General features: G+C 34.0%; 5 protein-coding genes across 5 annotated transcripts; 3 read left to right on the forward strand and 2 right to left on the reverse strand.

Annotated features, from left to right (window-relative positions):
* The first annotated feature begins 238 nt into the window (after positions 1–238).
* Positions 239–976, forward strand: LOC118030030 (probable calcium-binding protein CML41). The gene has a single exon (XM_035034055.2). The coding sequence runs from the start codon at positions 350–352 to the stop codon at positions 914–916; it is 567 nt and encodes a 188-aa protein (XP_034889946.1). The 5' UTR covers positions 239–349; the 3' UTR covers positions 917–976.
* An 8,137-nt stretch (positions 977–9,113) lies between these two features.
* On the forward strand, positions 9,114–11,586 carry LOC118029976 (lysM domain receptor-like kinase 4). The gene has a single exon (XM_035033979.2). It carries the CDS (start codon positions 9,473–9,475, stop codon positions 11,396–11,398), a length of 1,926 nt encoding a protein of 641 aa, XP_034889870.1. The 5' UTR covers positions 9,114–9,472; the 3' UTR covers positions 11,399–11,586.
* An 838-nt stretch (positions 11,587–12,424) lies between these two features.
* Positions 12,425–13,138, forward strand: LOC118030044 (lysM domain receptor-like kinase 4). Its single transcript, XM_035034071.1, has one exon. It carries the CDS (start codon positions 12,425–12,427, stop codon positions 13,136–13,138), a length of 714 nt encoding a protein of 237 aa, XP_034889962.1.
* An 82-nt stretch (positions 13,139–13,220) lies between these two features.
* On the reverse strand, positions 13,221–16,075 carry LOC118029977 (serine/threonine receptor-like kinase NFP). Its single transcript, XM_035033980.2, has one exon. It carries the CDS (start codon positions 15,351–15,353, stop codon positions 13,488–13,490), a length of 1,866 nt encoding a protein of 621 aa, XP_034889871.1. The 5' UTR covers positions 15,354–16,075; the 3' UTR covers positions 13,221–13,487.
* A 29-nt stretch (positions 16,076–16,104) lies between these two features.
* On the reverse strand, positions 16,105–19,007 carry LOC118030020 (pentatricopeptide repeat-containing protein At5g66631). The gene has a single exon (XM_035034045.2). The coding sequence runs from the start codon at positions 18,683–18,685 to the stop codon at positions 16,694–16,696; it is 1,992 nt and encodes a 663-aa protein (XP_034889936.1). The 5' UTR covers positions 18,686–19,007; the 3' UTR covers positions 16,105–16,693.
* Between the last annotated feature and the right edge of the window lie 6,841 nt (positions 19,008–25,848).

The following is a 25,848-nucleotide window of genomic DNA, read 5'->3' on the forward strand; positions in this document are numbered from 1 at the left end:
AAGAAAGCAAGATGGAAAAGAGAATATGGAAATATACTCACTATGGTATGGTAAGTGTTTAACACTCTATATAGAGCGTGAAAGTTACAAAAATATATATAAGGACAGTGATCAATCAATTTTGGGACCCCTTTAGGAAGTTGCCGTGAAATTTCCTTCCCCGGAAATATCATACATTGTCATTTATCTTTTCTGCTCTGCAATTTCGTTGCAATTTCCCTCTTCTGAAAGCCATTTTGTCAAAATAAATGTGCTGTTTGCTTTCTCCTATCTATATAAACCCTTGCATGCCAGTAGACGTCCTGTAGGTGCTTTGTAAATATATATATTTTTCGTTTTCACTTCTCTTATGGCGACTGATAGAGTTTCAAAATCATCTAAGTGGTTCACTAACAAGGGTCTGAGGTTAAGTCTCCATCGTCGTAGATCAAAGTCTAGTTCAACATTAAGCTCTCCTAACTCCCTCACGTCCCCACATACACCAAAAAAGGATAGAGCTAGAGAAGATGAGCTAAAAGAAGTTTTTCGTCATTTCGATAGTGATGGTGATGGAAGGATCTCAGCCCTAGAGCTTAGGGCATACTTTAGATCCATAGGGGAGTACATGTCACATGAAGAGGCACAATCAGCGATCAACGATCTTGATGCAGACCAGGACAACATGTTGGACTTCCAAGACTTTTTGAGGCTTATGAAGAGGGAGCCTAATGATTATGATGATGATCTCAAAACGGCCTTTGAGATGTTTGAAATGGAGAAGGGATCGGGGTACATAACACCAAAGGGCCTGCAAAGGATGCTGCATCGACTAGGAGATGCAAAGTCTTATGATGACTGCGTAGCCATGATTCATGTTTTTGATATTGATGGTAATGGAGTTCTTGATTTTCATGAGTTTAATCAAATGATGGCTTGATTTGAAATCTGAATTTGTAAATAATGTCTACAAAAATAAAATAAAATTCAGTTACCTAGATCTTCATGAATGTTCTCTCTTTTTCCTTGTAATTTGGGAATCCCTTGTTGGCGTGAGTCAAAAGAATAGTGGCCAAACAACCTTAGAGTTATGCCTGTCGCGCAAAGCAGAACCAATCGTGGAAATAAAGGATAAAGTATGTTTGATTTTAACCATTTATTTTTTACCATTTTCTTATCCTATTTATTTTTGGTAAAGGATCATTTTCTTATTCTAAAGCTCGTTGATAAATCCATTGTGTCTTGAACTTCAAAAATACAGTGGACATTAATCTTCCTCGATCGATGAACCGGCTTCATATTTTTCTTATCGTTCCAACTTAATATTCGAGTGAGAAGCAAATTACCAAGAACAAACCCCAAGAGCTTGAAAGATGCTTACCATGCTGGAAATATCATACACAATAGCTGCTGCTGCTGCTGCACCGCGATAGTACATAGGAGCCAAGCTATGGTATCTTTCTTGCCCTGCTGTATCCCATGTATCAAAGGGGCTTTCACAATATTATCTTGATCGTATCTTGATTTATAATTTCTTGTATATTGTGTTGCTATTGGTACATAAAACATTAAAAAAAAAAAAAAAACCACTTCTATATTAAATAAGAATCACATAAATTTAATTCAGAAGAATATAGTTCAATTAATCAAACTCTAGTTTTATTTTCTAAAAATTATCATTTTCAATTTCATAAACTATTAAAAATTTATATAATTATTAATTTTAAAATTTATAAAATTAATTAAAATATATACAAACTGTCATGTTAATAAAAAAACAAATCATGAAAGTTCATTTTTACAAGTCAAGGATGGATTACATGCTTTGTCTAGTCTTGTCCATGTCCTCGGGTTGATTGCTGAATGTGTCCCTCCCGACTTATGTCATCATATGTTTAATGTTCATCCACAATTCAAGATTATTTGTCAAATTATTACCTTCATGCAAGTCCAGCTCATCTATTAGTATTCGATGTTAGCCCTGTCCTTTAAATAATTCGAGTCAGTCGTCAATAGGATCTAGCTACTGATAAAGTGAGTGTTCAGCTTCCTTTCACTTGATTTTCAGTGATGTACTGATAAAGTGAGTTCAGCTTCTTTTGACTTGATTTTAAATGCAACTTGTTTGAATTTTTCTTTGCAATTTCAAAATAAAATTTAAATGTTTGGGTGCTGAATTTCGTGGGCTTGTCAAATTATTTCAAAATTAGGTACTATTTATAAAATAATGTGCCCTTGAACTCATGAATAAAATGGTTTTGTGAAAATGCTGACACTGACGGGTCATGCGAATAGATGCTCATTGCACGCCATGTTTTATTTCATGATGAGACAATTTTTTCATTCAAGCATGATGTGTTGAAAATCTGCATTAAAATCATCTCTGGCTTCTTCATCAACTAATGTATTCTAGGAACCATCCACAAGCTTGTCTCATCGATATTTCACCGTAAAAAGGGTAGTTGATACATGCAACCAAACTGGTTATTGCCTGACGCAGAACGCTATTATATCAATTGATGTAGAGCTTTTATTCCATCTTCTATAGATAAAAACAATAAAAAAAATAATAACAAGAATAAGCAACATAAAATTTAGTAAAATAGGTCTCTTCACAAAATCTTAATTCAAATTTTTATTATTGAATTTTTTTCAAGTGGTTTACTCAAATAGAGAATCTAAGTAATCCTATTTATACTAAAAAAATCCTAAACAAATCCAAAAAAATAATAAAATAATTATAAACAAAATATTAAAAAAATAATCATTCATCAACCAGAAAAACATGAGAATTCCCAAATAGTTAACTATGTGCCTTATTCGAAGGATTTTATGATTTGTTTTATTACTATAAAGTTTTAGCTCTATAATAAACATAGCCTCTAAAATCTTTTAATGAAATTTGAGTTTGATTCAATGGTTAGTTCAAAAGTTTTGTTTGTTAACATAAAGTTGTACATTATGTAAAAAAACATATCATATATCAGTACTTTTCTTAAGTTGAAAAGAACTCGTCCTTGAATTTAAAACACTTTTGCTTCGATCTCATGGCTATCCATAAAAAAGTTTTTGATCTTTTACATGCTCAACCTTTTTGTTAGAAATATTATACCTACCAACAACATGCTCATCCTTCTTAACAACAAATTCAACCATAAAATTACATTGAAAACTATATGTAACAATTCCTACAACAACCTTCTCAAAATCTAACTTAACCAAAGACTTAGTACTATAATAACCAAACACTTATGTATATTTTATATCATCACTAACAACATGTGTGGTGGTTTCTCCACTAGGATAACTATTGGACTCTACTTCAAACCTTTTATTTAAAAAACAAGGATATTAATTTTGACCCTATCAATACTAGAATTCTCCTCAAGCACGTATGAGACACTTCCTCTACAATATGATTCATAAAAAGTCATCTTTTTATTTTAGCATAAAAAACTTTTACATACTCAATGTCATCATGAACAAAGATGTATGCATCAAAATTTTCTATTTTAGCATCATCTTCCTCATTCTACTTGAGTTTTGGTGGTTAATTTCAATACACAAATGATCTAGAATCATAAAAAAAAAAAATATTAGTTTCAATATCGTAATCATCCTAATAAAAAAGTTAACTTATTTTTATATATACTTCTAAAACAAGTTTTCAAATTAGCCATGAATTTATAATCACTCTTCTCACGATCCACTTGCTTTCTCTTCTTTATCTCCATTAAGAAACGAGATAATTCTTCAAATTATCTATGTAATTTTATCACCATTAATTGATGAGTCAATTCTAAAACATGTATGTAAATGTTTTCTATCAGTAGTTCCTAAACATGTTTTTCTCAAGAAAGAACTTTATGATCCTATCCTACATGAGCTTGTTCTATTATGTGATCACATTTTTTCAACCATAATTATTCAACAACACATAACAACTAACAATTAGGAATTGTTGTGTTCAGATACCAACTAATGCAAAGCTTTGATACCAATTAGTGTAAAGCTCTAATACGACCAATACATAGCTCTAATATCAACTAAAATAGATGAAAAAAAAAAAAACACAAGAAATATTAGCAAGAATAGGCAACACAAAATTTAGTAGAATAGGGTCTCCATACAAAACCTTAATTTGAATTTTTATTATTGAATATTTTCTCTTAAAGTAATTTGTTGAAATACAAGCTAAACAACTTTATCTGTAATAGGCAAAACATCATAAAAAAACAGAAAAAAAAAAATAAAAAATGTCTAAATCAAAAAGGAAAAAAAATCATCAACTAGAAAAAATATGGCAATTCCTAAACAATTATTTTTGGGCCTTATTTGAATAATTTTACAATCTCTAATTATTATGAAATACTAACCCTATAAGAAATTAGGCCTTTAGAATCTCCTAGAAACATTTCAGCTCGTTTCAATTCTCAGATCAAAAGTTATATTAGTTATCATAAGGTTACATGTCATAGAAAAATCTCCTGCATCAGTCAATCTAATGGTCGAATCTTTTTCTTATTTTTACCCTTTTCATGGAAAGATTGCTCAGATATCTTCTATGATAAAATGAGAACTTTAGTAGGGAAAACTTAGAGCTAAGCTTTATTTTTTTTCTATGATAATATTTATTTTTGTCGACTCACGACACAATACTTTATTAAAACATATATTGCTTTTGGTTAGAATTGGGGAATTAATGATGTCCCAATGTGGTTTTGACTTTTCCAATACTGATTTAGTTAATTAGTAGATTTGTTACTCGTATTCCATCACAGACTAGGCAAATTTTTTCTTTGGTGTAAAAAAAAATGTTAAGGTAAAAAATCTAAGACCCGAGTCATTAGTTTAATTGGTAATTTAAATAAAAAGAATCAGACCTAAGTTTATCTAGATTATCAAACAATCAAATAGTGAAGGATGAAACTGTAAAACAATATTAAAAAAAAACAAGAAAAATCATTGTTAAACTAAGTGAACTCGAAAAGTCCATGATCATAGTTATAAGATTAAGATAACCTTATAGGGAAAAAAGCATAAAAACAAGTTTGAATGATAAAATTGAAATAAATCAATTTTTTATTGAAAAAATGAAATAATTCCCAACAAATTTAATTTTAAAAGATGAAATAATTGAAAAAATATTAATAAAAAGCTTGTGAAAACAAAAAAAATATAGCAACAAAAAGAATGGGGATAAAATTTGGTAGGAAAAAAACTCAAGAATGATGAAATTATAAGAAAAAAAATTAATTTTAAAAGTATACCAAATAAAAAAAAATAACAATCACAAGAATAAGAAGCAAGTTTAAAAGATTAAAGAATCATAGGGGGTGAAATTGAAAAATATTTATAATTTAATAGATTATTTATAGATTAATATATGATAAAGGGTGAAATTTAAAAATATTTGTAATTTTATAAATCATTTAAAATTAAAAAAAATAGTAATCAAAAGGACATGTATAAAATATGAAGGAGAAATAAATTTCAAGGGCTAGTTTATTTTTTAAAGGGACTGGCGTTAAATTCAAGGGGGGGGGGAGAGAGAGAGAGAGAAATTGATGTTGTCGCCAAACCCAAAATGTGTTAGGGGCATACACCGTCTAATTACATCGAGGACATCAAGACCTTCCAAACATCATTCAGACTAGTTAGATAGTCCACACATGCCACCTAAACAGTGTGAGGGTCGTCCAAACGCTAGTGCATAGGATTTTTTTTTTTTAATAATAATAATAATAATAATAATAATAATAATAATAATACCCAGATTAACCTTTAAATTTACAATAAAATCAATATAAAATGATTAAAAAAAACCCTTATGAGAGTTATGTTGATTTTGTTTTTAAGATTATTAAAGTAATTATACTATATAAAAAAAACTAAAAAGACCACAATGCCCCTTAATGATAGGCATTATAACTTTTTAAACAATAATTAAATTAGTAGTTTTACTATGCAAAGAAATGAAATGATCAATCCAACTCCATATAATTTATAAAAAAAACATTTGTATTATAGTAAAAACATTATCTTGCCTCCAATATTAAGTTAAAAGATTTAATGGCTAACAACTAATTTTACCATTATACTATTTTAATGAATAGTGTTAGGAGTTTTGGTGACCATTAATTTTTTCTTAAGAGATTCTCTTAATTTAGATTATCTCCTCTCTTAACAAAGCTCCTTCTCAAAAGCTTTCATTCGTGTGTTTCTTCTTCTATTAATTACTCATAGTCACTATTTTTTTTTCTCTCCTTTTTTTTTTTTTTTATTATCTGGCGAAGCTCTAGATTGGTGTTTTTATCACTACTAAAAAAGAAGAAGCTAGTAGCATCAAGTTTAAGCGACGGAATAGTTTTGTTGCTCATTTAGCAACGAATTAACAATGGAATGTATATGTATAATTTTTTTTATATTAACAACGGAAAATCCTTTTCTGGTTGCTCTTCTTTCTTGGCTTAGTACTGAGTGCACTGAATAGTATTGGAGAATTCATTGCTTGTGCCAATAAAAAAAAAAAAAAAAAAACCTGCATTGTCTGTGCCACACTTTTATATGGTAGATTAGAAATAATCTTGTTGGATTTTATCACGATGATGCTCTTCAAAGGGCTATCAAAGTTTAAGCAACTAGCTAGGCAGCGCTCATTTATTCTTAAAAAAGGATAGCATACCTTGGAAATGCTTCGAATCACGAGGAATTATAAACATTACCGTCATGAAAACTTTTCATCATTCTCATCCAACAGAAGCAAACAACTGTTTACAGATTCAAGCAATCGGAATGTTTTTGCCTTTACCAAACAGATTCTTGTTGATCCTGAATCGAACAGGACGGGGAGATCGTTAATGCAAGCTACTCTTCTTGTATTCTATCTGCTCACAAGTTTCCCCGACGGGCATGTTCAAAATTTCAAGGTGCTTGCCTAGTATCAAAACCATATATATTTGATTAATGTGCATCTTTTCTGCCACTAAATTCACTTTAAAGCAGCAATATTGTTTTTACTCAGAGGACAATGTGGTTCCTGGCTTGCTATCGCGGCGAACCTATTCCTTCCTGAAACCTTTTCCAGGTTGCGTTATTCTAGAATATATACGATGATTATTTCATCCTTAGGATATGGTATATTTGACTGTTAAATTTGTGTGTCTCAAGAACGATACTTGCTGCTAATGCACTGCAGTTTCTAGGTTTATAGCATCTGTCATCGTGCCCAACTGGCTGGTAGATGGATTGCGTAACAGCATTGCTGGTGGTATGTATTTCTTGTCTTCTGATTGGAATTTTGTTTGTCGTAATGAAGATTCGAGAAATTGCAGGACGCAGGAATTCTGAATGCGGTTTTCCTTCTTCTTCTCCTTTACAATCCTGCATCTATGGTTAGGGATTTGGTGGAAATGGTCTCCAAAGCGATGATAAAGAGTTTGAAATCTGCATAATAAATCTCGAGTTCAAGATAAAATATATATTTTTTGTAAGAATTTAAAATAGTCAGAGTTTTACCCGATTATCTAGACTAATAAAATACATTGTTCAAGAAATGGGATTTTATCAGATCTAAAAAAAAAAAAAGATTTGATGGAAATGACTTCTGCCGGATCGAAAAGACATTTCTTTCCAGCTAAAATCACGCAACTTAGGCTCATCAATGGGAATGATTTTCTTTACCATTTCCGTTGGACTTGAGCTGCATAAATCCCGTGCCTTGGATTGTTTACAACTTTACATACATTGATAAATTAATAACCTCAATTAAATAGTTTTTTTTTAATGTTGTATCCTAAATAATTCATTAAATTTATAAGATAATATATTAAAAAAAACTCGTAGATCCCAGTTGATATACAAATTAATAATCTTTATATATATATATATATATATATATATATAATTAAGAAGCTGTGTGTGGTATTATCGTATTACAAGAAAACATTATATAATGTGATTGTTGCTTTAAATATATCTTTGTACAAGAAGACGGTCTTTAATTTTATATCTTTCTTGTCATTTTCCATAGCATTTTTAATAACTTGTTCGTCATTTTACAACTCTTAAGAAGCAAGACTTATAACACTATTTATTGCGATAGTATAATTATAAATTTTGTTTAAAAAAAACAAAAATTATTTATTGTAATAGTATAATTATAAATTTTCCCTTGAAAAACAAAAACATTGAACTAAATAATGGAGGCCAAGTTATCTTTTCTTCATTATACAATTGCTTTTAAAATTTTACATGTAATTAGATTTTTTCACAGTAAAATTATTTCTTTTTGTTGTTAGTTTTTGCAAGATTTTTTATAAAAATATTTTTACTGATTTTATTATTTAAAATTAAATTGGTTGAGAATTAATTTGCTTGAATGAATCCAAATCCAAGATTTCATGAGTTACAAGTTTTAGAAATTATATTAGGTTTAAAAGATTTTCTCGGATTTAGTTGGTTTTTTCTTTTATTTTTTTAAGTTATTTTTTCTTATTTTTTATCTCTTTTTTTTGGAGTTTTTTTTTTTATGGTTTGCTTTCTATTAGTTTAGCCCCGCGTTCGACTAGGATCACTAAGTTTCAAAAATTAATGTGGTATCATTTTTGTATTTTTTTTAAATTGATTTATTTAAATCTCATTCTTCATATATATTTTACTATTTTTCTTTCTATTAAATTATCTTATTTTTATGTTTATAAATGCTAGGTTTTCGAGTTCACCTGATTTAATAAGTTTTTTTTTAATTTTTTTTTAACAGGACTGTGTGGACTGCAACTGTACACAGTGTTTGATACTGCTGGGCTTGGCTTATAGATTGATTAAGCAATCAACTGATGTTTTCCACAAGTCAAAAGCCACCGTTGGGACTTTTACTTGGTCACCGTTTTTTTTTTTTTTGGTTACAGGGACTGTGTGGACTGTAACTGTACAAAGTGTTTGATACTGCTGGGCTTGGCTTATAGATTGATTAAGCAATCAACTGTTGTTTTCCACCAGTCAACAGCCACCATTGGGACTTTTACTTGGTCACCGTTTTTTTTTTAAAAAAGTAAAATGCAAAGACTTTTCAGTTGGCCTTCCTGCTTCCTTGATTATTGTTAATTTGTTGGAATTGCGTGCAAATTTGTCCACTGACCTGGATGCTATTATCTGTTCAAAGTTAAACTCAGAGGTTGCTTCTTCTTCTTGAACTCGTTTTTCTTTTGATTTTGTCTTAGTTGGAAGGTGAAGGGATAGACTAGGTCAATAATTGATGGAACAGTAACTATGTTTTTGAAGACCACCTCCATGATTTAATACCTCCTCGTTTTCACTTTGTGGAAAGAGATAGGATGGTCAGACCACTTGCATGATTTAATACCTCCTCATAAGTAGTTGTTATTAAGAATCTTTCTTCAAAGGAAAAGGAACAAGTTCCTCACGCTACACCTCTGCCTTGCCTGAATACATAGCCCATTCCTATTGTTTCTCCTTAAATCGTTCCCGATTCGACATGAGCTGCCTTTCTGTTGTTTCTTCTTTTGTTCTCTTTATTGTTTGTTGCAGTTCTTTGATTCAAGCTCAGCAACCATATGTAGGGAAAGGTACGACAAATTGTGACAACACAGAAAATTCTGCTCTTGGGTATTCTTGCAACGCCCTAAACAAGAGCTGCCAAGCTTATCTCATCTTCAGATCCCAGCCTCCTTACAACACTGTTGCCTCCATATCTACCCTTTTAGGATCTGACCCATCTCAGCTCTCTGAAGTAAATTCAGTTTCTGAGACCACATCATTCCCATCAAACCAGATGGTGATAGTTCCAGTAAACTGCTCATGTTCAGGCGAGTACTCTCAGGCAAACGCATCTTATATTGCTCAACCGAACGATAATCTTTTGTTGATTGCTAATAACACCTATCAAGGCCTCTCAACCTGTCAAGCTCTCCGGAATCAAAAAAGTACGCGAACTAACGGTATACTTAGCGGTGAAACACTCACTGTTCCTCTTAGATGTGCCTGTCCCACAAAGAACCAGAGTGATTTAGGTATAAGGTATCTCTTAAGTTACATAATCATACCGGGAGATACAGTTACAGTTATTAGTGAACAATTTGGCGCAGATACTGGGAGAATTTTCGAGGCTAATGGACTCCCTGAGCAAAATCCCACCATTTTTCCCTCCACAACACTCCTAATTCCTTTACAAAGCACGCCAACAAGTTCTCAAACTGTAGTGCCACCACCACCTCCAGCTTCATCTTCACCACCATCACCATCTCCAAACCCTGAAAAAAGCTCAAAGAAAACATGGCTTTATGTTGTGGTTGGGGTTGTTGGAGGAATTGCTCTTACAATAGTCATTGGAACCATTATTTTCTTCATGTTGTCCCGTAAAAGTAAGAAGCAACCCGGTCCAGTTATCGAATCGCAAAGCTTTGAGGCACATGAGAAACCACTCAACAAGAAGTTGGATGAAGAATCTCAGGAGCTTTCCGAGAGTATATCCGCTATAGCTCAATCCATCAAAGTCTACAAGTTTGAAGATCTGAAAGCTGCAACTGATAACTTCAGTCCTAGCTGTTGGATCAAAGGGTCTGTTTATCGTGGCCTAATCAATGGTGACTTTGCTGCCATTAAGAAGATGAATGGAGACGTGTCTAAAGAGATAGAATTATTGAATAAGATCAACCATTCTAATCTAATTCGCCTCTCCGGGGTTTGTTTCAATGGTGGTCAATGGTACCTGGTTTACGAGTATGCTGCTAATGGACAATTGAGTGATTGGATTTATGATAGAAGCAATGAAGGGAAGTTTTTAAGTTGGACAAAAAGAATACAGATTGCTTCCGATGTCGCCATGGGACTTAATTATCTACATAGTTTCACTAACTATCCGCATGTCCACAAGGATATAAAGAGCAGCAACATTCTTCTTGACAGTGATTTAAGGGCTAAAATTGCAAACTTTTCCCTGGCAAGGTCAACAGGTGGCCTGGATGGTGAATTTGCTTTGACAAGGCACATTGTTGGGACAAAAGGTTACATGGCTCCTGAGTACTTGGAAAATGGAGTTGTCTCCTCAAAGCTTGATGTCTATGCATTTGGGATTCTCACTCTGGAGATAATTACCGGGAAAGAAGTTGCTGCTTTACACACTGAGGAAAACAGGAACTTATCAGATGTTTTAAATGGTGCTCTATCTGAGGAAGATAGGCAGGAGGAGAGTTTGAAGCAACTCATTGATCCTTCACTGCATGAGAGCTATCCTTCAGGACTTGCTGTTTTAGTGGTCAGATTGATTGATAGTTGCTTAAACAAAAACCCAGGAGATCGCCCGACCATGGATGAAATCGTGCAGTCTCTCTCAAGAATTTTGACTACTTCGCTAGCCTGGGAGTTGTCTAGCAATGTATCTGGCTATCATATCTCTAGTTAGAAACCTAAGTGAATTCTTTCATCAATTACTCTTTCGTTTTCTCAACGTTTTGTTCACCATTCATTTCTGGTTTCCATCTAATAGCTTAAGTTTGTAAAGATGAGATGTATTACAAAGTAGGAACCGCAATTATTATATTTTTCAGTGTAGCGACATTTGAAATCATTAGTCTATAAATTCTATGATCATAGTCGAAACAAGCTAAATATATCTATGTAAAATTTTAAATTTCATCCATGGTTGTCTTTAGATTTAAGTCAACCGGGAAGATGGCTACCAGTAATTCTTAAGACAGGATGAATTAAGATTGTTGCATAGGAGATCCATCAGATTCACGACCTAACTTGTTATTGAAAGGTTCTTCTGCGTTATGGATAAGAATTAAAATTGGAATCAAATGGCACAGATGCAGTTTCCAATTTCTAGCAGCAACTTCTTGTTATTCCTAGCCCATTCAGGGTAGGATGGAACAGGTAACCAGATGAACTGTTGAAGTCATTTACCTGATAACACTGCTACCTACCTTGGTAGTGAAAGCTGTTTCCTATCATATAAATCAAAAGTATTTGGAATTGTTTATTGATTCAAGAGAATGCACTGTATTCTCGAGTTATTCTAATTTCTCTGCAACCTCTTGCCTGCTGCGAATGTCATGAACCTGATAAAATACTACAGAAATTGAAGAAAAAGGCAACGGGCTTCGAAGATTTTTCCTGTTTTCAATTATTTGTAATTGATTTGGTCTCAATTTAATGCCTTAAGACCCCATATACCTTCCATATAAAAGTTGATATTCTTAGAAACACCTTCTGCCAAGCTGATATAGACAAAAAAATTATTTAATGTTACTAATGAATCCAGTGAAGCTGAGTTTCAAAGTTCACACTCTCTCAGTTCAATTTTTCACATCAGCAAGTCTTTTGAAATGTGTCATCCAACATGAATCAGCTTCTTCTGAGTCTCCTATTTTTGTTCTATTTATCTCCAAATCTCCATGCCCAACAAAATTATTCAGGAAACGCAGTCATGGATTGTGATAACAGCGATGCAACGGGTCCATCTCCAGCTTTTCTCTACACCTGCAACGGCAAGAATCGATCCTGCCAAGCCTTTCTCATCTACAAATCTCAGCCTCCTTATAACACAATCTCTAGTATTTCAAACCTCCTGTCTGCAGACCCACTTGAGCTTGCTCGCATCAACAATTTCTCAAGCTCAGCTGTCTTCCCAACAGATAAAGAGGTAATAGCTCCTGTACTTTGCTCCTGCTCAGGGAAATACTATCAGGCCAACACCTCTTGCACAATTCCAAGTAATTATGATACATATTTTACAATTTCCAACTACACTTATGAGGGTTTAGCAACTTGTAGCTCTCTTATTCACGAAAACAATTACAGCGAATTTGGCTTGGATATTGGTATGAAACTGCAGGTGCCACTTAGATGTGCTTGTCCTACAAGCAATCAAACCAAAAATGGCACAAAGTATCTATTAAGTTACTTGGTCAGTTGGGGTGATGAAGTTCGTAATGTCAGTAGGAGATTCAATGCGAGCACAAACAGTGTAACCTATGCAAATGGGTTCACTGAAGATAATCCAACTGTTTTTCCTTTTACCACTATTCTTATTCCACTGTCAAATGAACCTTCAAGCTCTCAAACCATAATTCACTATCCACTATCAGAAGCGACTGGTGAAGTTGAGTCTAGACTGCTTGGAACAAGAACCAGAAAGTAGACCAGGTATGGGTGAAATAGTCTCCTCACTTTTGAAGATTCAAGTTGATGTACAGAAACCAGAACCATATTTGTGGAGGGGGGTCAATTTCTGATGTAAATGTTGACTATATAGTGTTCGATTGCCAGATGCAGTAGCATATGTACTTTTACTATACAGTTCTACTATGTTATAGATTGAAAATAAGCCAGAATATAAACTCATTATGAGGTTAAACATTGCTCTATTCACACTATAAAACCATCCATAACTTAAACTGAAAGATTGCGAATGTACACTGATTTTCATTGCATGAATTGGATGTAGGAGATCTACTTGGACTGGTCAGCCCAGTTACTTCTATGCTAAATCAACGAGCTGTGACAGGGCTGATGAGTCGAGTAAAATTTTCTGTTTCCATCCCAGATGTCCATCTTTCAAATGTCTCAGGAGATGACTGAGTGAGAACTGTGAGGTTAAAGACAATTTCTGCCATGCTTGGCCTTTCTGAAGACTGCTCCAGAGTGCACAACCTTGCCAAGGTTGCCAAGCTTAGAGCACTATCAATGGGATAAAACCTCTCCAAGTAGGGATCCATCCACTTTCTTAGACTCTCTTCTCTTTTCTCTTCAATTTCCAAGACGGCTTTGATTTCCTTGCACAGCAGAACAATCTCGCCATTTTCTTTGGTTACCATGGCCTTCTTTCCAGAAAGCAATTGTAACAAAACAACTCCATAATCAAATACATCAACTTTAGGCATCAATGAGTCTGTGGCAGGTCTAGCCATTGAGAAATTTGCTATTTTCGCCCGAATTGTGGAATCGAGAAGAATATTAGTTGTTCGAATATCCTTGTGAACGATGCTTGGTTGAGTGTGTTCATGCATGTATTGCAGGCCATTGGCCACATCTAGTGCTACATGTAACCTTTGACTCCAAGTGAGGAAACCCGCAGAGCTTGAGGAAGTATCAGAGATGGGATGCAACCACTTTTCCAGCGACCCATTTTCTGCATATTCATAGACCAAGAAGCGATTTCCTTCTCTGTCAAATCCAGATGACATCCCCATTAGTTTAACCAGACTTGCATGACTGACTTTCTGCAAAATCTTTAGTTCTTCTGTGACATCATCCTTGGTTTTCTTCACTGCCAAGACCCGGCCATTGATTTTGGCCCTATATACTGATCCTCCTATCTTATAATGTTCATTTAGATCCATCGTTCCCTCCATGATCTCTTTAACCTCATAAATGATCGGCTTGCCCAGATAGCCTGAAACCCCTGGAAGCAGCTTATCTGGTGTGATCTTTGCCTCAAAACTCTCCAGTTTTGTAAGTTCCTTTGTTTGATTGAGATCGCTGGTCTCCAAACAAGATCCAGTGCGATCCAAAGCTTTAGTTCTCTTATATGAACAACGTTTATGGGCCAGAAAAGCAATCAAAAGGAAGATCAAAAGAGCGCTTGCAATGCTTGCAGCAACAATGAGGATCCAACGATTCCTGGATTCTCTTCTTTCAGGAGAGGGGTATTGCTGAGAGAGAACTGGCAAATGGGACACAGGGATCAATACCGGGAGATAGACTGCAGCAGTAAAGTTCACATAGTTGTTTTCAATCACAATGCTACGTTCAGAGGCATTAAGTTTAGCAGCAACTTTAGTGAGATCATCACTAGGTTGCCACACATAAGTAATGAGATAAGCAATTCCGCTCTCCAAATGAGTTTTTGAAGGGCACTTACAGAACAAAGGAAATATAACCTTGTCACCAGCATGCAAGAGGGTTCGAGTCAGACTGGGGTTCAAAGCTTCCACCTCTTGCCAACGGGTGAGGTTCTCAAATGAAGTAGTCGAAACCAAGTAGATGCTATCACCTTGCTGGATTTGGTAAGTGATATTGGCAAAAGATAGGTTACCGGTGCAACCACAAGGTTTAGGTACAAGCAAAAGTTGATTTGGAAATAATGGGATGTCCACAGACTCCAGGTTGCTTGCAGCTGCTATTTCTTTACGAGTGACCCCAAATAGATCAGAAATGTTTCCGAGGTCCAAGAAATTTGGTGGCCGGGCAAGGTAAGTGAAATATGTAGAGCATGTGGTAGGTGAATCAACAGGACATGAAAAGTTTGAGGCAGGTGGTGCTTGTGAGGTGACATAGGTGGAGGAAAATAAAAGGATCAAGAGAAGAAGAGCTTGTGTGGAAAAGAAGGGGAGCAAAGATATTGCCATGAACATAAGCTTGGATGATTCAGATTTTGAAAGAAGCTGTCAGATGAACTAAATAAAAACGTAATTCGCCAAGTGTCGCTTAAGGTTGATAGAAAAGCTAATCATCATTGTTAGCCTGGAGGTTTTATTCTAATGAATACACAAGAGGCCTTGTCTTTAGCTTTGATTTGAATGATTCTCTTGGTTATCTTCTCCTTGATGTAGACATGATAAAAAATAAAAAAAATAAAACAATTTGGCCTAAAATACACATTATATTATTGGCTGACAAGTTAATACACCAAAAGGAATCAATCATGACAAAAGCCCATGGAAGTCAGAGGGCCAATGTTTAGTGAACAACTAATTTGATGGCTCCTCTAGTCAGGAAGGATTGTTTGCACAGATGAATTTTAAAAACTTTTTCTCTACTGTAGCATCAGAGTCTGACTAATAAAGTAAGCTCTGTAGAATCAACTCAGCTGGTCTGTCCACAAAACTGCCTCCACGCTGCCTGAGTTGTCAGAAATATCCTATCAAGTTGGATTACATTTGTTGCAAAATAATCACAACAGACAGCATAAAAAAGACACAGAGCGCAAACGAAAGGATTTTCCAGTCTGAAATTTGCGACCAAATCAAAGGATCAATTATCTCTTTCACATTTATCCTTGAGTGGCTTGAGAAAGGGGAAGAGAGAGACGCACAGTATTCTCTCTTCCCTAAACTATCATAGCTTCAAAAATGCATGGAAGAATATGAATTCCATTTTCTTTTTCAAAATGAAAGTGTGTTAATGGTAATAACCAAAGAAAAGTCAGTGTAGAGAAAACTCACGTGTGGCTCATTAGTTTACTGCTGGGAAGAAACGAAGTTGTGCAAGAAGAGACTGAAATGCACCCAGTAACTGCTGTTCATAGTGGTTCTCTGCGGAAACTTCATCCCGATATCAATACAAAAGGAGGGGAAGGGGAAAAAATCAAAAAAGTTGAGTGCAGTGCCCTTGTTCAGCATAATAACAAAGCTCAAAAACGAGTGTCAGAATCAAGATTTACGCAGTCGCATTTGAATTGATCCAGTTGACTACAAGCAGTACCACAGGAATTAATGAGGAATGACCTGTTCGGGTCATTTCTGTTCATTTACCAGCAACTCATCTAGACATAATCTATCAGGTAAAAAAAATTTCGAACTCCATTTGTTTTTGTAGTCACAAGGGAAGGATGATACACTAATAAATTCAAATCCAGATGAAGAGCAAAAGGAAGAAGGCATTTTTTTCCTATAATATTATGATATAATTGAATGCAAATATACGGTTTTTAAAGTGACCCCTGCTTATTTTCTTAATCCATAGCAAACACTAGCTAGTGGCCATTGCTCAACTTAAAACTGTTTGAATAGAGATTATAGATTTTTGCGAGATCCGCAGAGCTCACTGTCCATTTATGGCCATGCTGTTTAAGTGGAAGGACAGAATTTATTCCGTCGCAGCTTTCTTCTACAGTGGCAGCCTCTTTCAGCTTGCCTTCCCTCCAGAGACTCTTCACAAGCAAATCTTTTGTTGCAACATCAGGTAACAAATTTGAGTTCTTCATGTCTTCAAAAATCCTCCATGCAAGAGCAGCTCTATCACATTTGCAATAAGCTTGGATCAATACTTTGTACATGTAAGCATCTGGTTCTACATCGCTCTGCCGAACTATTGTTAACAGTTTCTGCACGGTTTTAATATCTCCTTGCGATGCAAAGTGATGCATCAATCCAGAAAATGTCTGAATATCTGGGCATATCCCACATAAAATCATCTCTTCAAGCACATCAATGGCATCAGAATCTCTCTTGCACTTGGTCAATGTTCGTATGAGAGATGAATACAAAAGCATCAGATTATATTTTGTTATGGGACCACAGAGTGCTCTGTCCTCGCGGAAGACCTTTAGAGCAGCATCGGCATTCTTTGAAATACCACAGAAGTCAATAATCAATCTGATGGTGCTAAAAGGCAACCTCATTCCCTCACTTCTTATCTTGTTTATGAGTTGATCAACCAATTCAACCTTTCCATGTTTCGCTAAAAGTGTCATCATCCGTTGTACTGTATAAACATCATGGGTGAATCCCGGCTGATAAGCAACCCAACAGAAGAAATCCCAAGCTGTTTCTGGTGAATTAATGTTTCTAAGAACTTTCCAAACCAACCGAGTGGTCCAAACAAATTTCGCATCCTCCAATGCGGACACCACATCAGGGCTCCATTTATTCAAGGCCTTAGCCAAAGCTCTGGGGTCCAACCATGGTTTCAACCGAACTTCATGTATGTCTGCAAAAGCACCACCATGGTTTTCATCCTCATCCTCATCCTCATCCCCATCACCATCCTCATCCTCATCACCATCCTCATCAAAACTGATATCCCAACAATTGCTTATACTCTTTATTCTCTCGTCCGGAAACATTTCCTTGAGAAACTCTTCTGTCTCCTCAACGAACCCTGCCTCCTGCAAACACTGTAGGGCCTTACGCATGGCTCGGCCAGGAAACTTCCCATCAGCCCGCATTTCATCAAGCAAAGTTCTAACTCCATCAAACCGTTCCAAACCCACAAAACCTTCCACCAAAACCAAATACTGCTTTAAAGTTCGTTTAATCCTCATTAACGGCAATACACTAAAAATTTCAATTGCTGGATCCAATTTCCCCGAATTAACAAGATGCTCAATCATAACTGTATATGTTCTAGAATTCGGAATTGCCCCTTCATGAATCATCCTATAAAAAACCCTTACAGCATCACAATCCCTCCCCTTCTGAGCATACAAACCCATAACAATATTATATGACTCAGTACACACACGCTTATCACCGTTTCTATACTGCTTCCAAACATCTAAAACTGCCTCTAGATCTCCAGTGGCAGCATACCATTGCATAAGATTCATAAAACTAAAGCGAACATTACCATATTTCCCCTCATTAATTTCACCAATCAAAGCTTTCAGTTCCAAACCCCGCTGCCACCTGGCTAGCACCGTGGCCAGCGCATGGAGGGTACTTTGATGCAGGGAAAGATGCGCTGTATTATCTACTTTCTTTAATGAATCAACAAAAGAAAGAGCGGCATCAGCATTAGGAGCAGAACGCAGAGCCTGAGTGACCACAAAAGTGTCCAAAAGACGAGTATTGATGATGGTTTGGAGTGAATTGGGATTGTTTGAACGAAGAACAAGTCTAATTGAATTAATTAGCTCGGCACGGCGGAGGTAATGGGTGAGCTTGTTAGGAAATGGGTCTCTAACAAAGTAGCGAATTTGATGGTTGAAGGGGATTATGGCACGCGAAAGACGAGTGATATTCATTGCAAGTGTGTGAGATTTCAAGGAAAATGTGAACTGGAGTTCACTGTGTTAATATATCAAACATCTAGTGTGCATTAGTCGGAAACATAGAACGTCATGTTCTTGATGAAGAAACGGTTGTAGATTAGTGCTGGTTTTGGTTGTTAACTTAAAATAAATTCCCGCCAAGACTCGAGTTAAATAAAGGACCCTTTTCAAATGTTGTTGTGGTGAGGTGATACGTGATAGGGCTTAAACGACAGAGCATTTCGCAAATAGCAATTATGCAGTACAAGTCTAGTAATCGAGTGACTCGAGCCATGCACGGATGCACCTCAGAGTCTGCTTTATTTTATGCAATAATAATAATAGTGAAAACAATAATAAAAAGAAAAAGAAACTTACCTTCTAGGGGGGGATGAACAAGGATATTCACTATTCATCCAGACTTTTTTTTCATTTTAGTCACCTCACTTTATTTATTTGCAATTTTACCATCCCAAATTATATAAATATGGTTTAATGTGTTGAGATTTCTTTCGCTTTGTGTCAAAAAATATTTCTATGATAAATTAGAGATAAATTTTACAAAATAGAATTTTTTGTTGTAATTAAAAAAAATAAAGAATAAAAACAATACCCCTTTTCATTTTGACTTGGAAAACTTCACTTTGATTCTTAAATTTTAGCTTATATATTATTTCATCCCTATTATTTTAGCATTTTATATTTAGAATTCAAATTTTAATTTTTTTTTTCATGTTTCAGTTCCTAGATATTGAAAGAAAAGAGAAAAAGTCATCAAAAAAAAATAAAGAAAGAGAAAATAATTAGCTAGCCATATTATAGCCACCACGAAAAGTAAACTTGGTTTTTTAACTTGGCTATCCTTTGGAAGGGTAATTCAATGGAGGTTGTATTTCTTTCTAACCATACTAAAAAAAGGTAAATAGAAAGTCATAATTTTTTTTTTATTTATCTAACTTTTGCTTTTTAGAGTTATCAGAGAGTGTTTTTTTTGTTGAAAATGGATTTATTGATATTTCTATGGTGTTTTTGAGTATTTTCAAGTAAAAAAATAAGTTGAAGAATGAGTTTTGGGTGCTCCATAACCTATAAAGAATGAGGTAGTTGGGCTTTATAGACTAGTATAATAGATTTAAATCTAAGAAAAGATCTAAAATTGTTAAGATTGATTAACTCTTTAAAACTATGATAATAGGAGATTCAATTGTTGGATCGGGCTCGGCTTCTTACAAATAATTCTACGAATAACTTTCTCTAAGATAGCCACTGTGTCATTTAATGGACCATCAGATCTTTCAAAATTGCATTTTGAGCACTAATTTTTCTGTATGATAATTCTTATTATTTTTTTATATTTTTTTGAATTTTATGTTTTAATTTTGATTTTTTTTGTTTATTTCGTTATGTTTAATTTAACTTTAATTTTTCCTCTTCTATTTTATATAAATAAATTATATTTGCATTATTTATTTATAAAAAATGAAAAACATTTGTTCTTAACAACTAGAACAAGATGGAAGATAAAATAAATGAAAATTTATAAATAAAAATGTATAAAATATAAAGAAAAACTAGAGTAAAATATTTATATTTTTATCTGTTTTTTATTATTATTAAGAAGGTTAGTTCATTGCTTTAGTATTTAATTAGTGTTAATAATTATTTTTTATTTTTCATTTGATATATTTTTTAAAAAAAAATTCTATCATATCCGAAAATGTAAATTTTTTTTTCTTATGTTAAAAATTAACATGAAAATCGTACATGTAACGTAGCATAATTGGTATAGTTGGAATGACTAGTAGTTGCGTGCAATCCTTTCAAATCATGCATATGAAAAATAGTCCTCCTAATGAGGACACTGTCCAACTGGACTCAGCATCCTACCATTTTTTTCTTTGAGTGTTTTTTATAGACTATTTCGTTTGTATTAACTTGAAACAAATTGAATGGTAGGTCTCTTTAATTTAGTATTGTTATAATGGTTATTTTTTAAAATATATTTTGTTTTAAAATATATTAAAATAATAATTTTTTTATTTTTAAAAACTTATTTTTGATATATATATCAAAATAATTTAAAAACATTAAAAAAAAACTAATTAAATTTTTAAAAAAAAAAAAAAAAAACAGTGTTAGCCTGTTCAAATCTGCATTGCTTCCGATGTAAACTCGCTCTTTATACCTCAGTGCCACCATCCTGGCAAGTCTACAAAGGAAATGAGCCTTCATAGACTGTATTCTTTGGATCAGTGGCTACCCATAACCATAAATAATACACCCTAAATAGTTAGCCTGTTCTTGAGCATTTAGATTGCTTAGCTTACAATCGTTCTCTTCTCAAAATATTTAGTATAATCTTGAGATGCTAAATATGGAATATTTAGTGTAGAACAATTATAAACTAAGATGACTTGAAATGTTGTTTGAGCATTTGTAAATACAAAAGGCATTACTCTGAATCCATAGTCACCTTGAAAGGTTCTGAATCAGCTTCACTCATTCATATTTATATCCAACTCTAATATCAATCTTAAAAAAAAAATGTGCCCAGCTAAGCTCATCTAGCAAATCATCAATGAGTGGAATTAGTAACTTAATGTCATTTAACTATCTAAAATCAACAAAAGCCTTCAAGCATTATCTTTCTTTTTAACAAGCAACATATGAAAGGCAAAAGGACTTTTGTTTAGTTGGATAATACCATTCGTAAACAATTTAGAGGGTGTTTAGGAATATAATAGCAGTTTCTTTTCAAAGCATTTTTTGCATGATCCTTAACTTTTAAGGAATTGCATGATCTCTCGATAGGTCATGAAACCTATCTACATTGCTTGGAAGCCACAACACAACAACTTGTTGTCTCTAGTCTCGACAGATTACACCAATTGAACGAAACAGGGTTCAAATAACAATTACTCTACATGACACTTTAATAAACAAAATGGACAGCCCTGCTCTCAAATTAATTCTCAACAAGACAATTGTTGGACTCAAATGATTAGGTTGGTCCAACAGATTCAATTGTCGCTATCAACCTCGATGTCAAATTTGTGATCAACTAGGACATATCACAAAGACTTTTTCTCAACTCAATTCTAATACTGCAATAGTTCAGACATTCAATGTTATACATAAACCCTGGCTTCTTGATTCAAAAGCTTTGTATAACATTACAAGTGATCTTGTAAATCTGTCTACACACTCAATGTATGATGGCACTAACGAAGTAACTTTAGGTGATGGTTCAAGTTTGTAAGTTTCTCGTACTAGTTCTTTATCCTACCATTTTTCAATATATGTTTAAAATTATTTTCTAACACACCCCCTTGAATAGACTTGAAACTTATACAGACTCAAACTATTTTGTACTTAATTTTTATCAAATAAATAAAAGTGATGAAATTCGAACTCATAACCACTTAGTCATCAAAACTCTAATATCATGTCAAATAACCAATTATACCCAATAGCTTAAACTATTAGATGAGATCTCAAGATATGATTTATATTATTCTTTAACATATGATTTCAACTGCGTTCTCAAATGCTACCTTGGCCACCAACCTCTCAATCTCATCCTTCAAGACTATATGGTCTTACATTCATAGGTTTGGCATCTGATCATAAATGAATTTCATGATCATGTTTCCTAGTCAGAGGCAGCTAAGTATGTTTAGCAAACACATCAATTTATTTAGCTAACAAAACACAAATCTCATGATGATGATAGGCTTTGGTAACAAACTCCTTATGGCTTGTGTTTAAGAAAATTTGAGCTAAAAATATACAAATCTTAACTGTAAGGTTCTTAGAAACCTTATCTAGACATCATTAGTAATTTCACTTCATCAAAAATTCCCTTCAACTCAATCATTCTTCCTTCTTTCTTTAAAGAAAGATTAATCTTAACAAAATCAAACAATATCACCCCTTACCCTCATACCAGAATCAACTAAGTCACCATCTCCATTTCCCTTATCCACATCACCAAACACATCATTTCCCTTTTCTCGAGCTTTCATTGCATTCATCTCCCATACTAAAACAAACTTATTCTTTTTAACCATGGAAAAAATACTCTTCTTGCCATTTAGCTTCATCAAAGACTTGATTTAAAGAAGTAGGTTTCAAGATTTTAAACTCTTTAAGTCCACTTATAAAACTAGAGATGAACTAAGCCTTTGATAAGTAAGGATTAACATCAAAATCATTAAAGATTAAGTTCTTCAAACTTTTTTATATAATCTTCAACATCCTTCTCTTGTGCAACTTTGTTAAATCTTCAACATCCTTCTCCTGTGTAAGTTTGTTAAACTCCTCTACCATATCATTTCTGCTACCAAACCTTCTACATATCTCTTCCTAATTTCCAACATCAGTCCCTACAACAAATCCTCAAAACCAAATTTCAGCCTTTCCCTCTAAATACATGGAAGCAATCTCTATATATTAATTAATAGAAATAAAATTCATCTTGAAATTTTTCTTGCACTTACATATCCACTCTAGGATTTTCACCATTAAATAATTGAAGATTAATCCTAGGTATAGAAACATTATAAGCAAACCTGGTGGATTCACGTAAGGACGAAGGATTCTCATCATCTGTTCATGATGTGGGAATCAAGCCATCGCCTGAAGACTTGGATTTTGATTCCTGAACTAGTTCCTGCTCTGCTCCCTATGCTTTAATCATCATTATAATGTTACCAAATTAGGCAATATTGTATATATAGCAATAATTTATATTTATAGGATCTTTGTGGTTGGTAGAGCAATGTTAGGGGTTTTGAATGGTTTGATAGAGAAAATCATCCATGTAATTAATAATTAGGTTGTAAATAGGAAGAATTTTAAATATTTAAAGAGAGGCAAACCTCCATTGAGAGGCATTCAAACTGAAAACCAATTTCAATCTTTCTAACATGGTATCAGAGCTCCTAGCTTAAATTTCTAGAGTTGTGAAAAATTATTATCTTGGTTTGTGGGCTGATTCAGTTCATTTTTTTGAAAGTTCTTCTGCTTGAGCTGAATTGTACCAACATCTTGTTTGTGGCATTAGTGTTTTCATTAATCTTGTTTATTTTTTGAGGTTGTTGTGGTTTCTTAGTCATGTCAAAAGAGAGAACTTTCATTGTTCTCATGAATGGCAAGAATTACTCTTCTTGGGAATTTTAGTTTTGGATGTTTGTTAAAGGAAAAGAATTATGGAGTCATTTGGATGGATCCTTTATGGTTCCAACTGATCCTATAGAACTAGGATTTTAGGAAAGCAAGGATGCTAATGTTTTTTTATGGTTGTTGAGTTCTAGTAAACCTCATATGGTCAATAATCTTCGTTCCTTCAATACAACTAATGAAATGTGGGATTTACTTCGACGAATGTATCATCAAGATAACTCTGCTCGAAAGTTCAAATTAGAGTTGGACATTGGAAATTATCACCAAAGGAATCAGACAATTAAGCAGTATTATTCAGGTTTCCTAAATTTATGGAGTGATTATTTTGGGTTGGTGCGATCTAAGGTTCCAAATGAAGCATTGGGAGCAGTACAAGCGGTCCATAACAAAAGTAAATGAGACCAATTCTTAATGAAACTTCATCCAAAATTTAAGAGTGTACGCGCTAGTTTGATTAACCGCAAACCTATTCCAACCTTGGATGAGTGCTTGGGAGAGTTTCTGCGCAAGGAACAACATCTTGCCTCATAACATGGCATTGCCCAAGACACTGTCAGTACTGAGATATTCAATATAAGCCTATGCAACTCAAGGAAAAGGTAGATTCAAATCCTCGCCACAATGCTACAGTTGAAAGGAGTTTAGGCATATAGCAAAGAATTGCAGTAAGAAGTTCTGCAATTACTGCAAAAATGAAGGTCACATTATTAAGGATTGTCATATACGACCTCAAAATTGATTTGCCCATGCCTTGTATACTATTGACCAGTCCAATTTTATGACCACGCCTCTAAATCAACCAGCTATCCCGAGGTCTTCTTCTGCTCTTACACCAGAGCATGTCCAACAGATAATAGTTTCCGCTCTTTCTACTCCTGGACTTCAAGGTAAGACATAACTACTCCCCTCTAATAGTTTTCGCTCTTTCTAATCCTGGACTTCAAGGTAAGACACAACTACTCCCCTCTCCTTAGTTAATTGATTATGCGGCTTCCAATCACATGACTGACAATTTTAAAGCACTACAGGATGTTTGAAAGTATAATGGTGAGCAAAATATTCAAATAGTTGATGGTCATACTATTCTTATTACTACCATTGGCAATCTAGGGTCTGTATTTACCAATGTTTTTGTGTCTCCTGACTTATTTGCCAATTCAATCTTTGTTGCCTAATTGGTAGAAAATGATTATTCCTTTCATTTTCACCATCGTTCTTGTCGTGTGCAAGATCAAGTATCGAGACAAGTAGTAGCAACTTCGCCTAAAATAGGACGTCTTTTTCCTCTTTAGTCTTTTCTATACCTCATTCAGTATCTTTGGGTTGTTCTTCTATTACCAGTACTAGTCATCTTTGGCATAGAAAATTAGGACATCCTAATTCTGTTATTTTGAAACATCTTGTTAAAAGTGGCAATTTGAATAATATACATGAGTTTTCCTCCTATTTGGCTTTTGATTGTACTTCTTATAAACTTGGTAAAAGCAAATCCTTATCATTTTCTATGCAAGAAAGTCGGGCTTTTGCCTGTTTTGAAATTATTCATACAGATGTTCGGGGTATGAGTCTTGTTCTTTCTCATGCGTAGTATAGATATTTTGTAACATTCATTGATGACTATAGTCGATTCACCTTGGTCTATTTCCTTCATTCTAAAGTTGATGTGTTTTCTATTTTTCAAACCTTTGCTACTTTTGTAGAGACACAATTTTCTACCAAATTAAGATCTTACATTCCAATTCTGGAGGAGAATACATGTCTCGTGACTTTCAATCCTTCCTACAGCAAAAGGGTATTATCTCTCAACGTTCATGTCATTACACTTCTCAACAGAACAGAGTCGTCGAGCGTAAGAATCGACATCTTTTAGAAGTTATTTGTACTTTACTACTTGAATCTTTTGTACCTCCTCGATTTTGGGTAGAAGCTTTATCTATAGCTGTCTATTTGATTAATCGTTTGCCTTCTCAAAC

This window comes from Populus alba, chromosome 5 (genome assembly GCF_005239225.2).
Source record: "Populus alba chromosome 5, ASM523922v2, whole genome shotgun sequence".
Classification (NCBI taxonomy): domain Eukaryota; kingdom Viridiplantae; phylum Streptophyta; class Magnoliopsida; order Malpighiales; family Salicaceae; genus Populus; species Populus alba.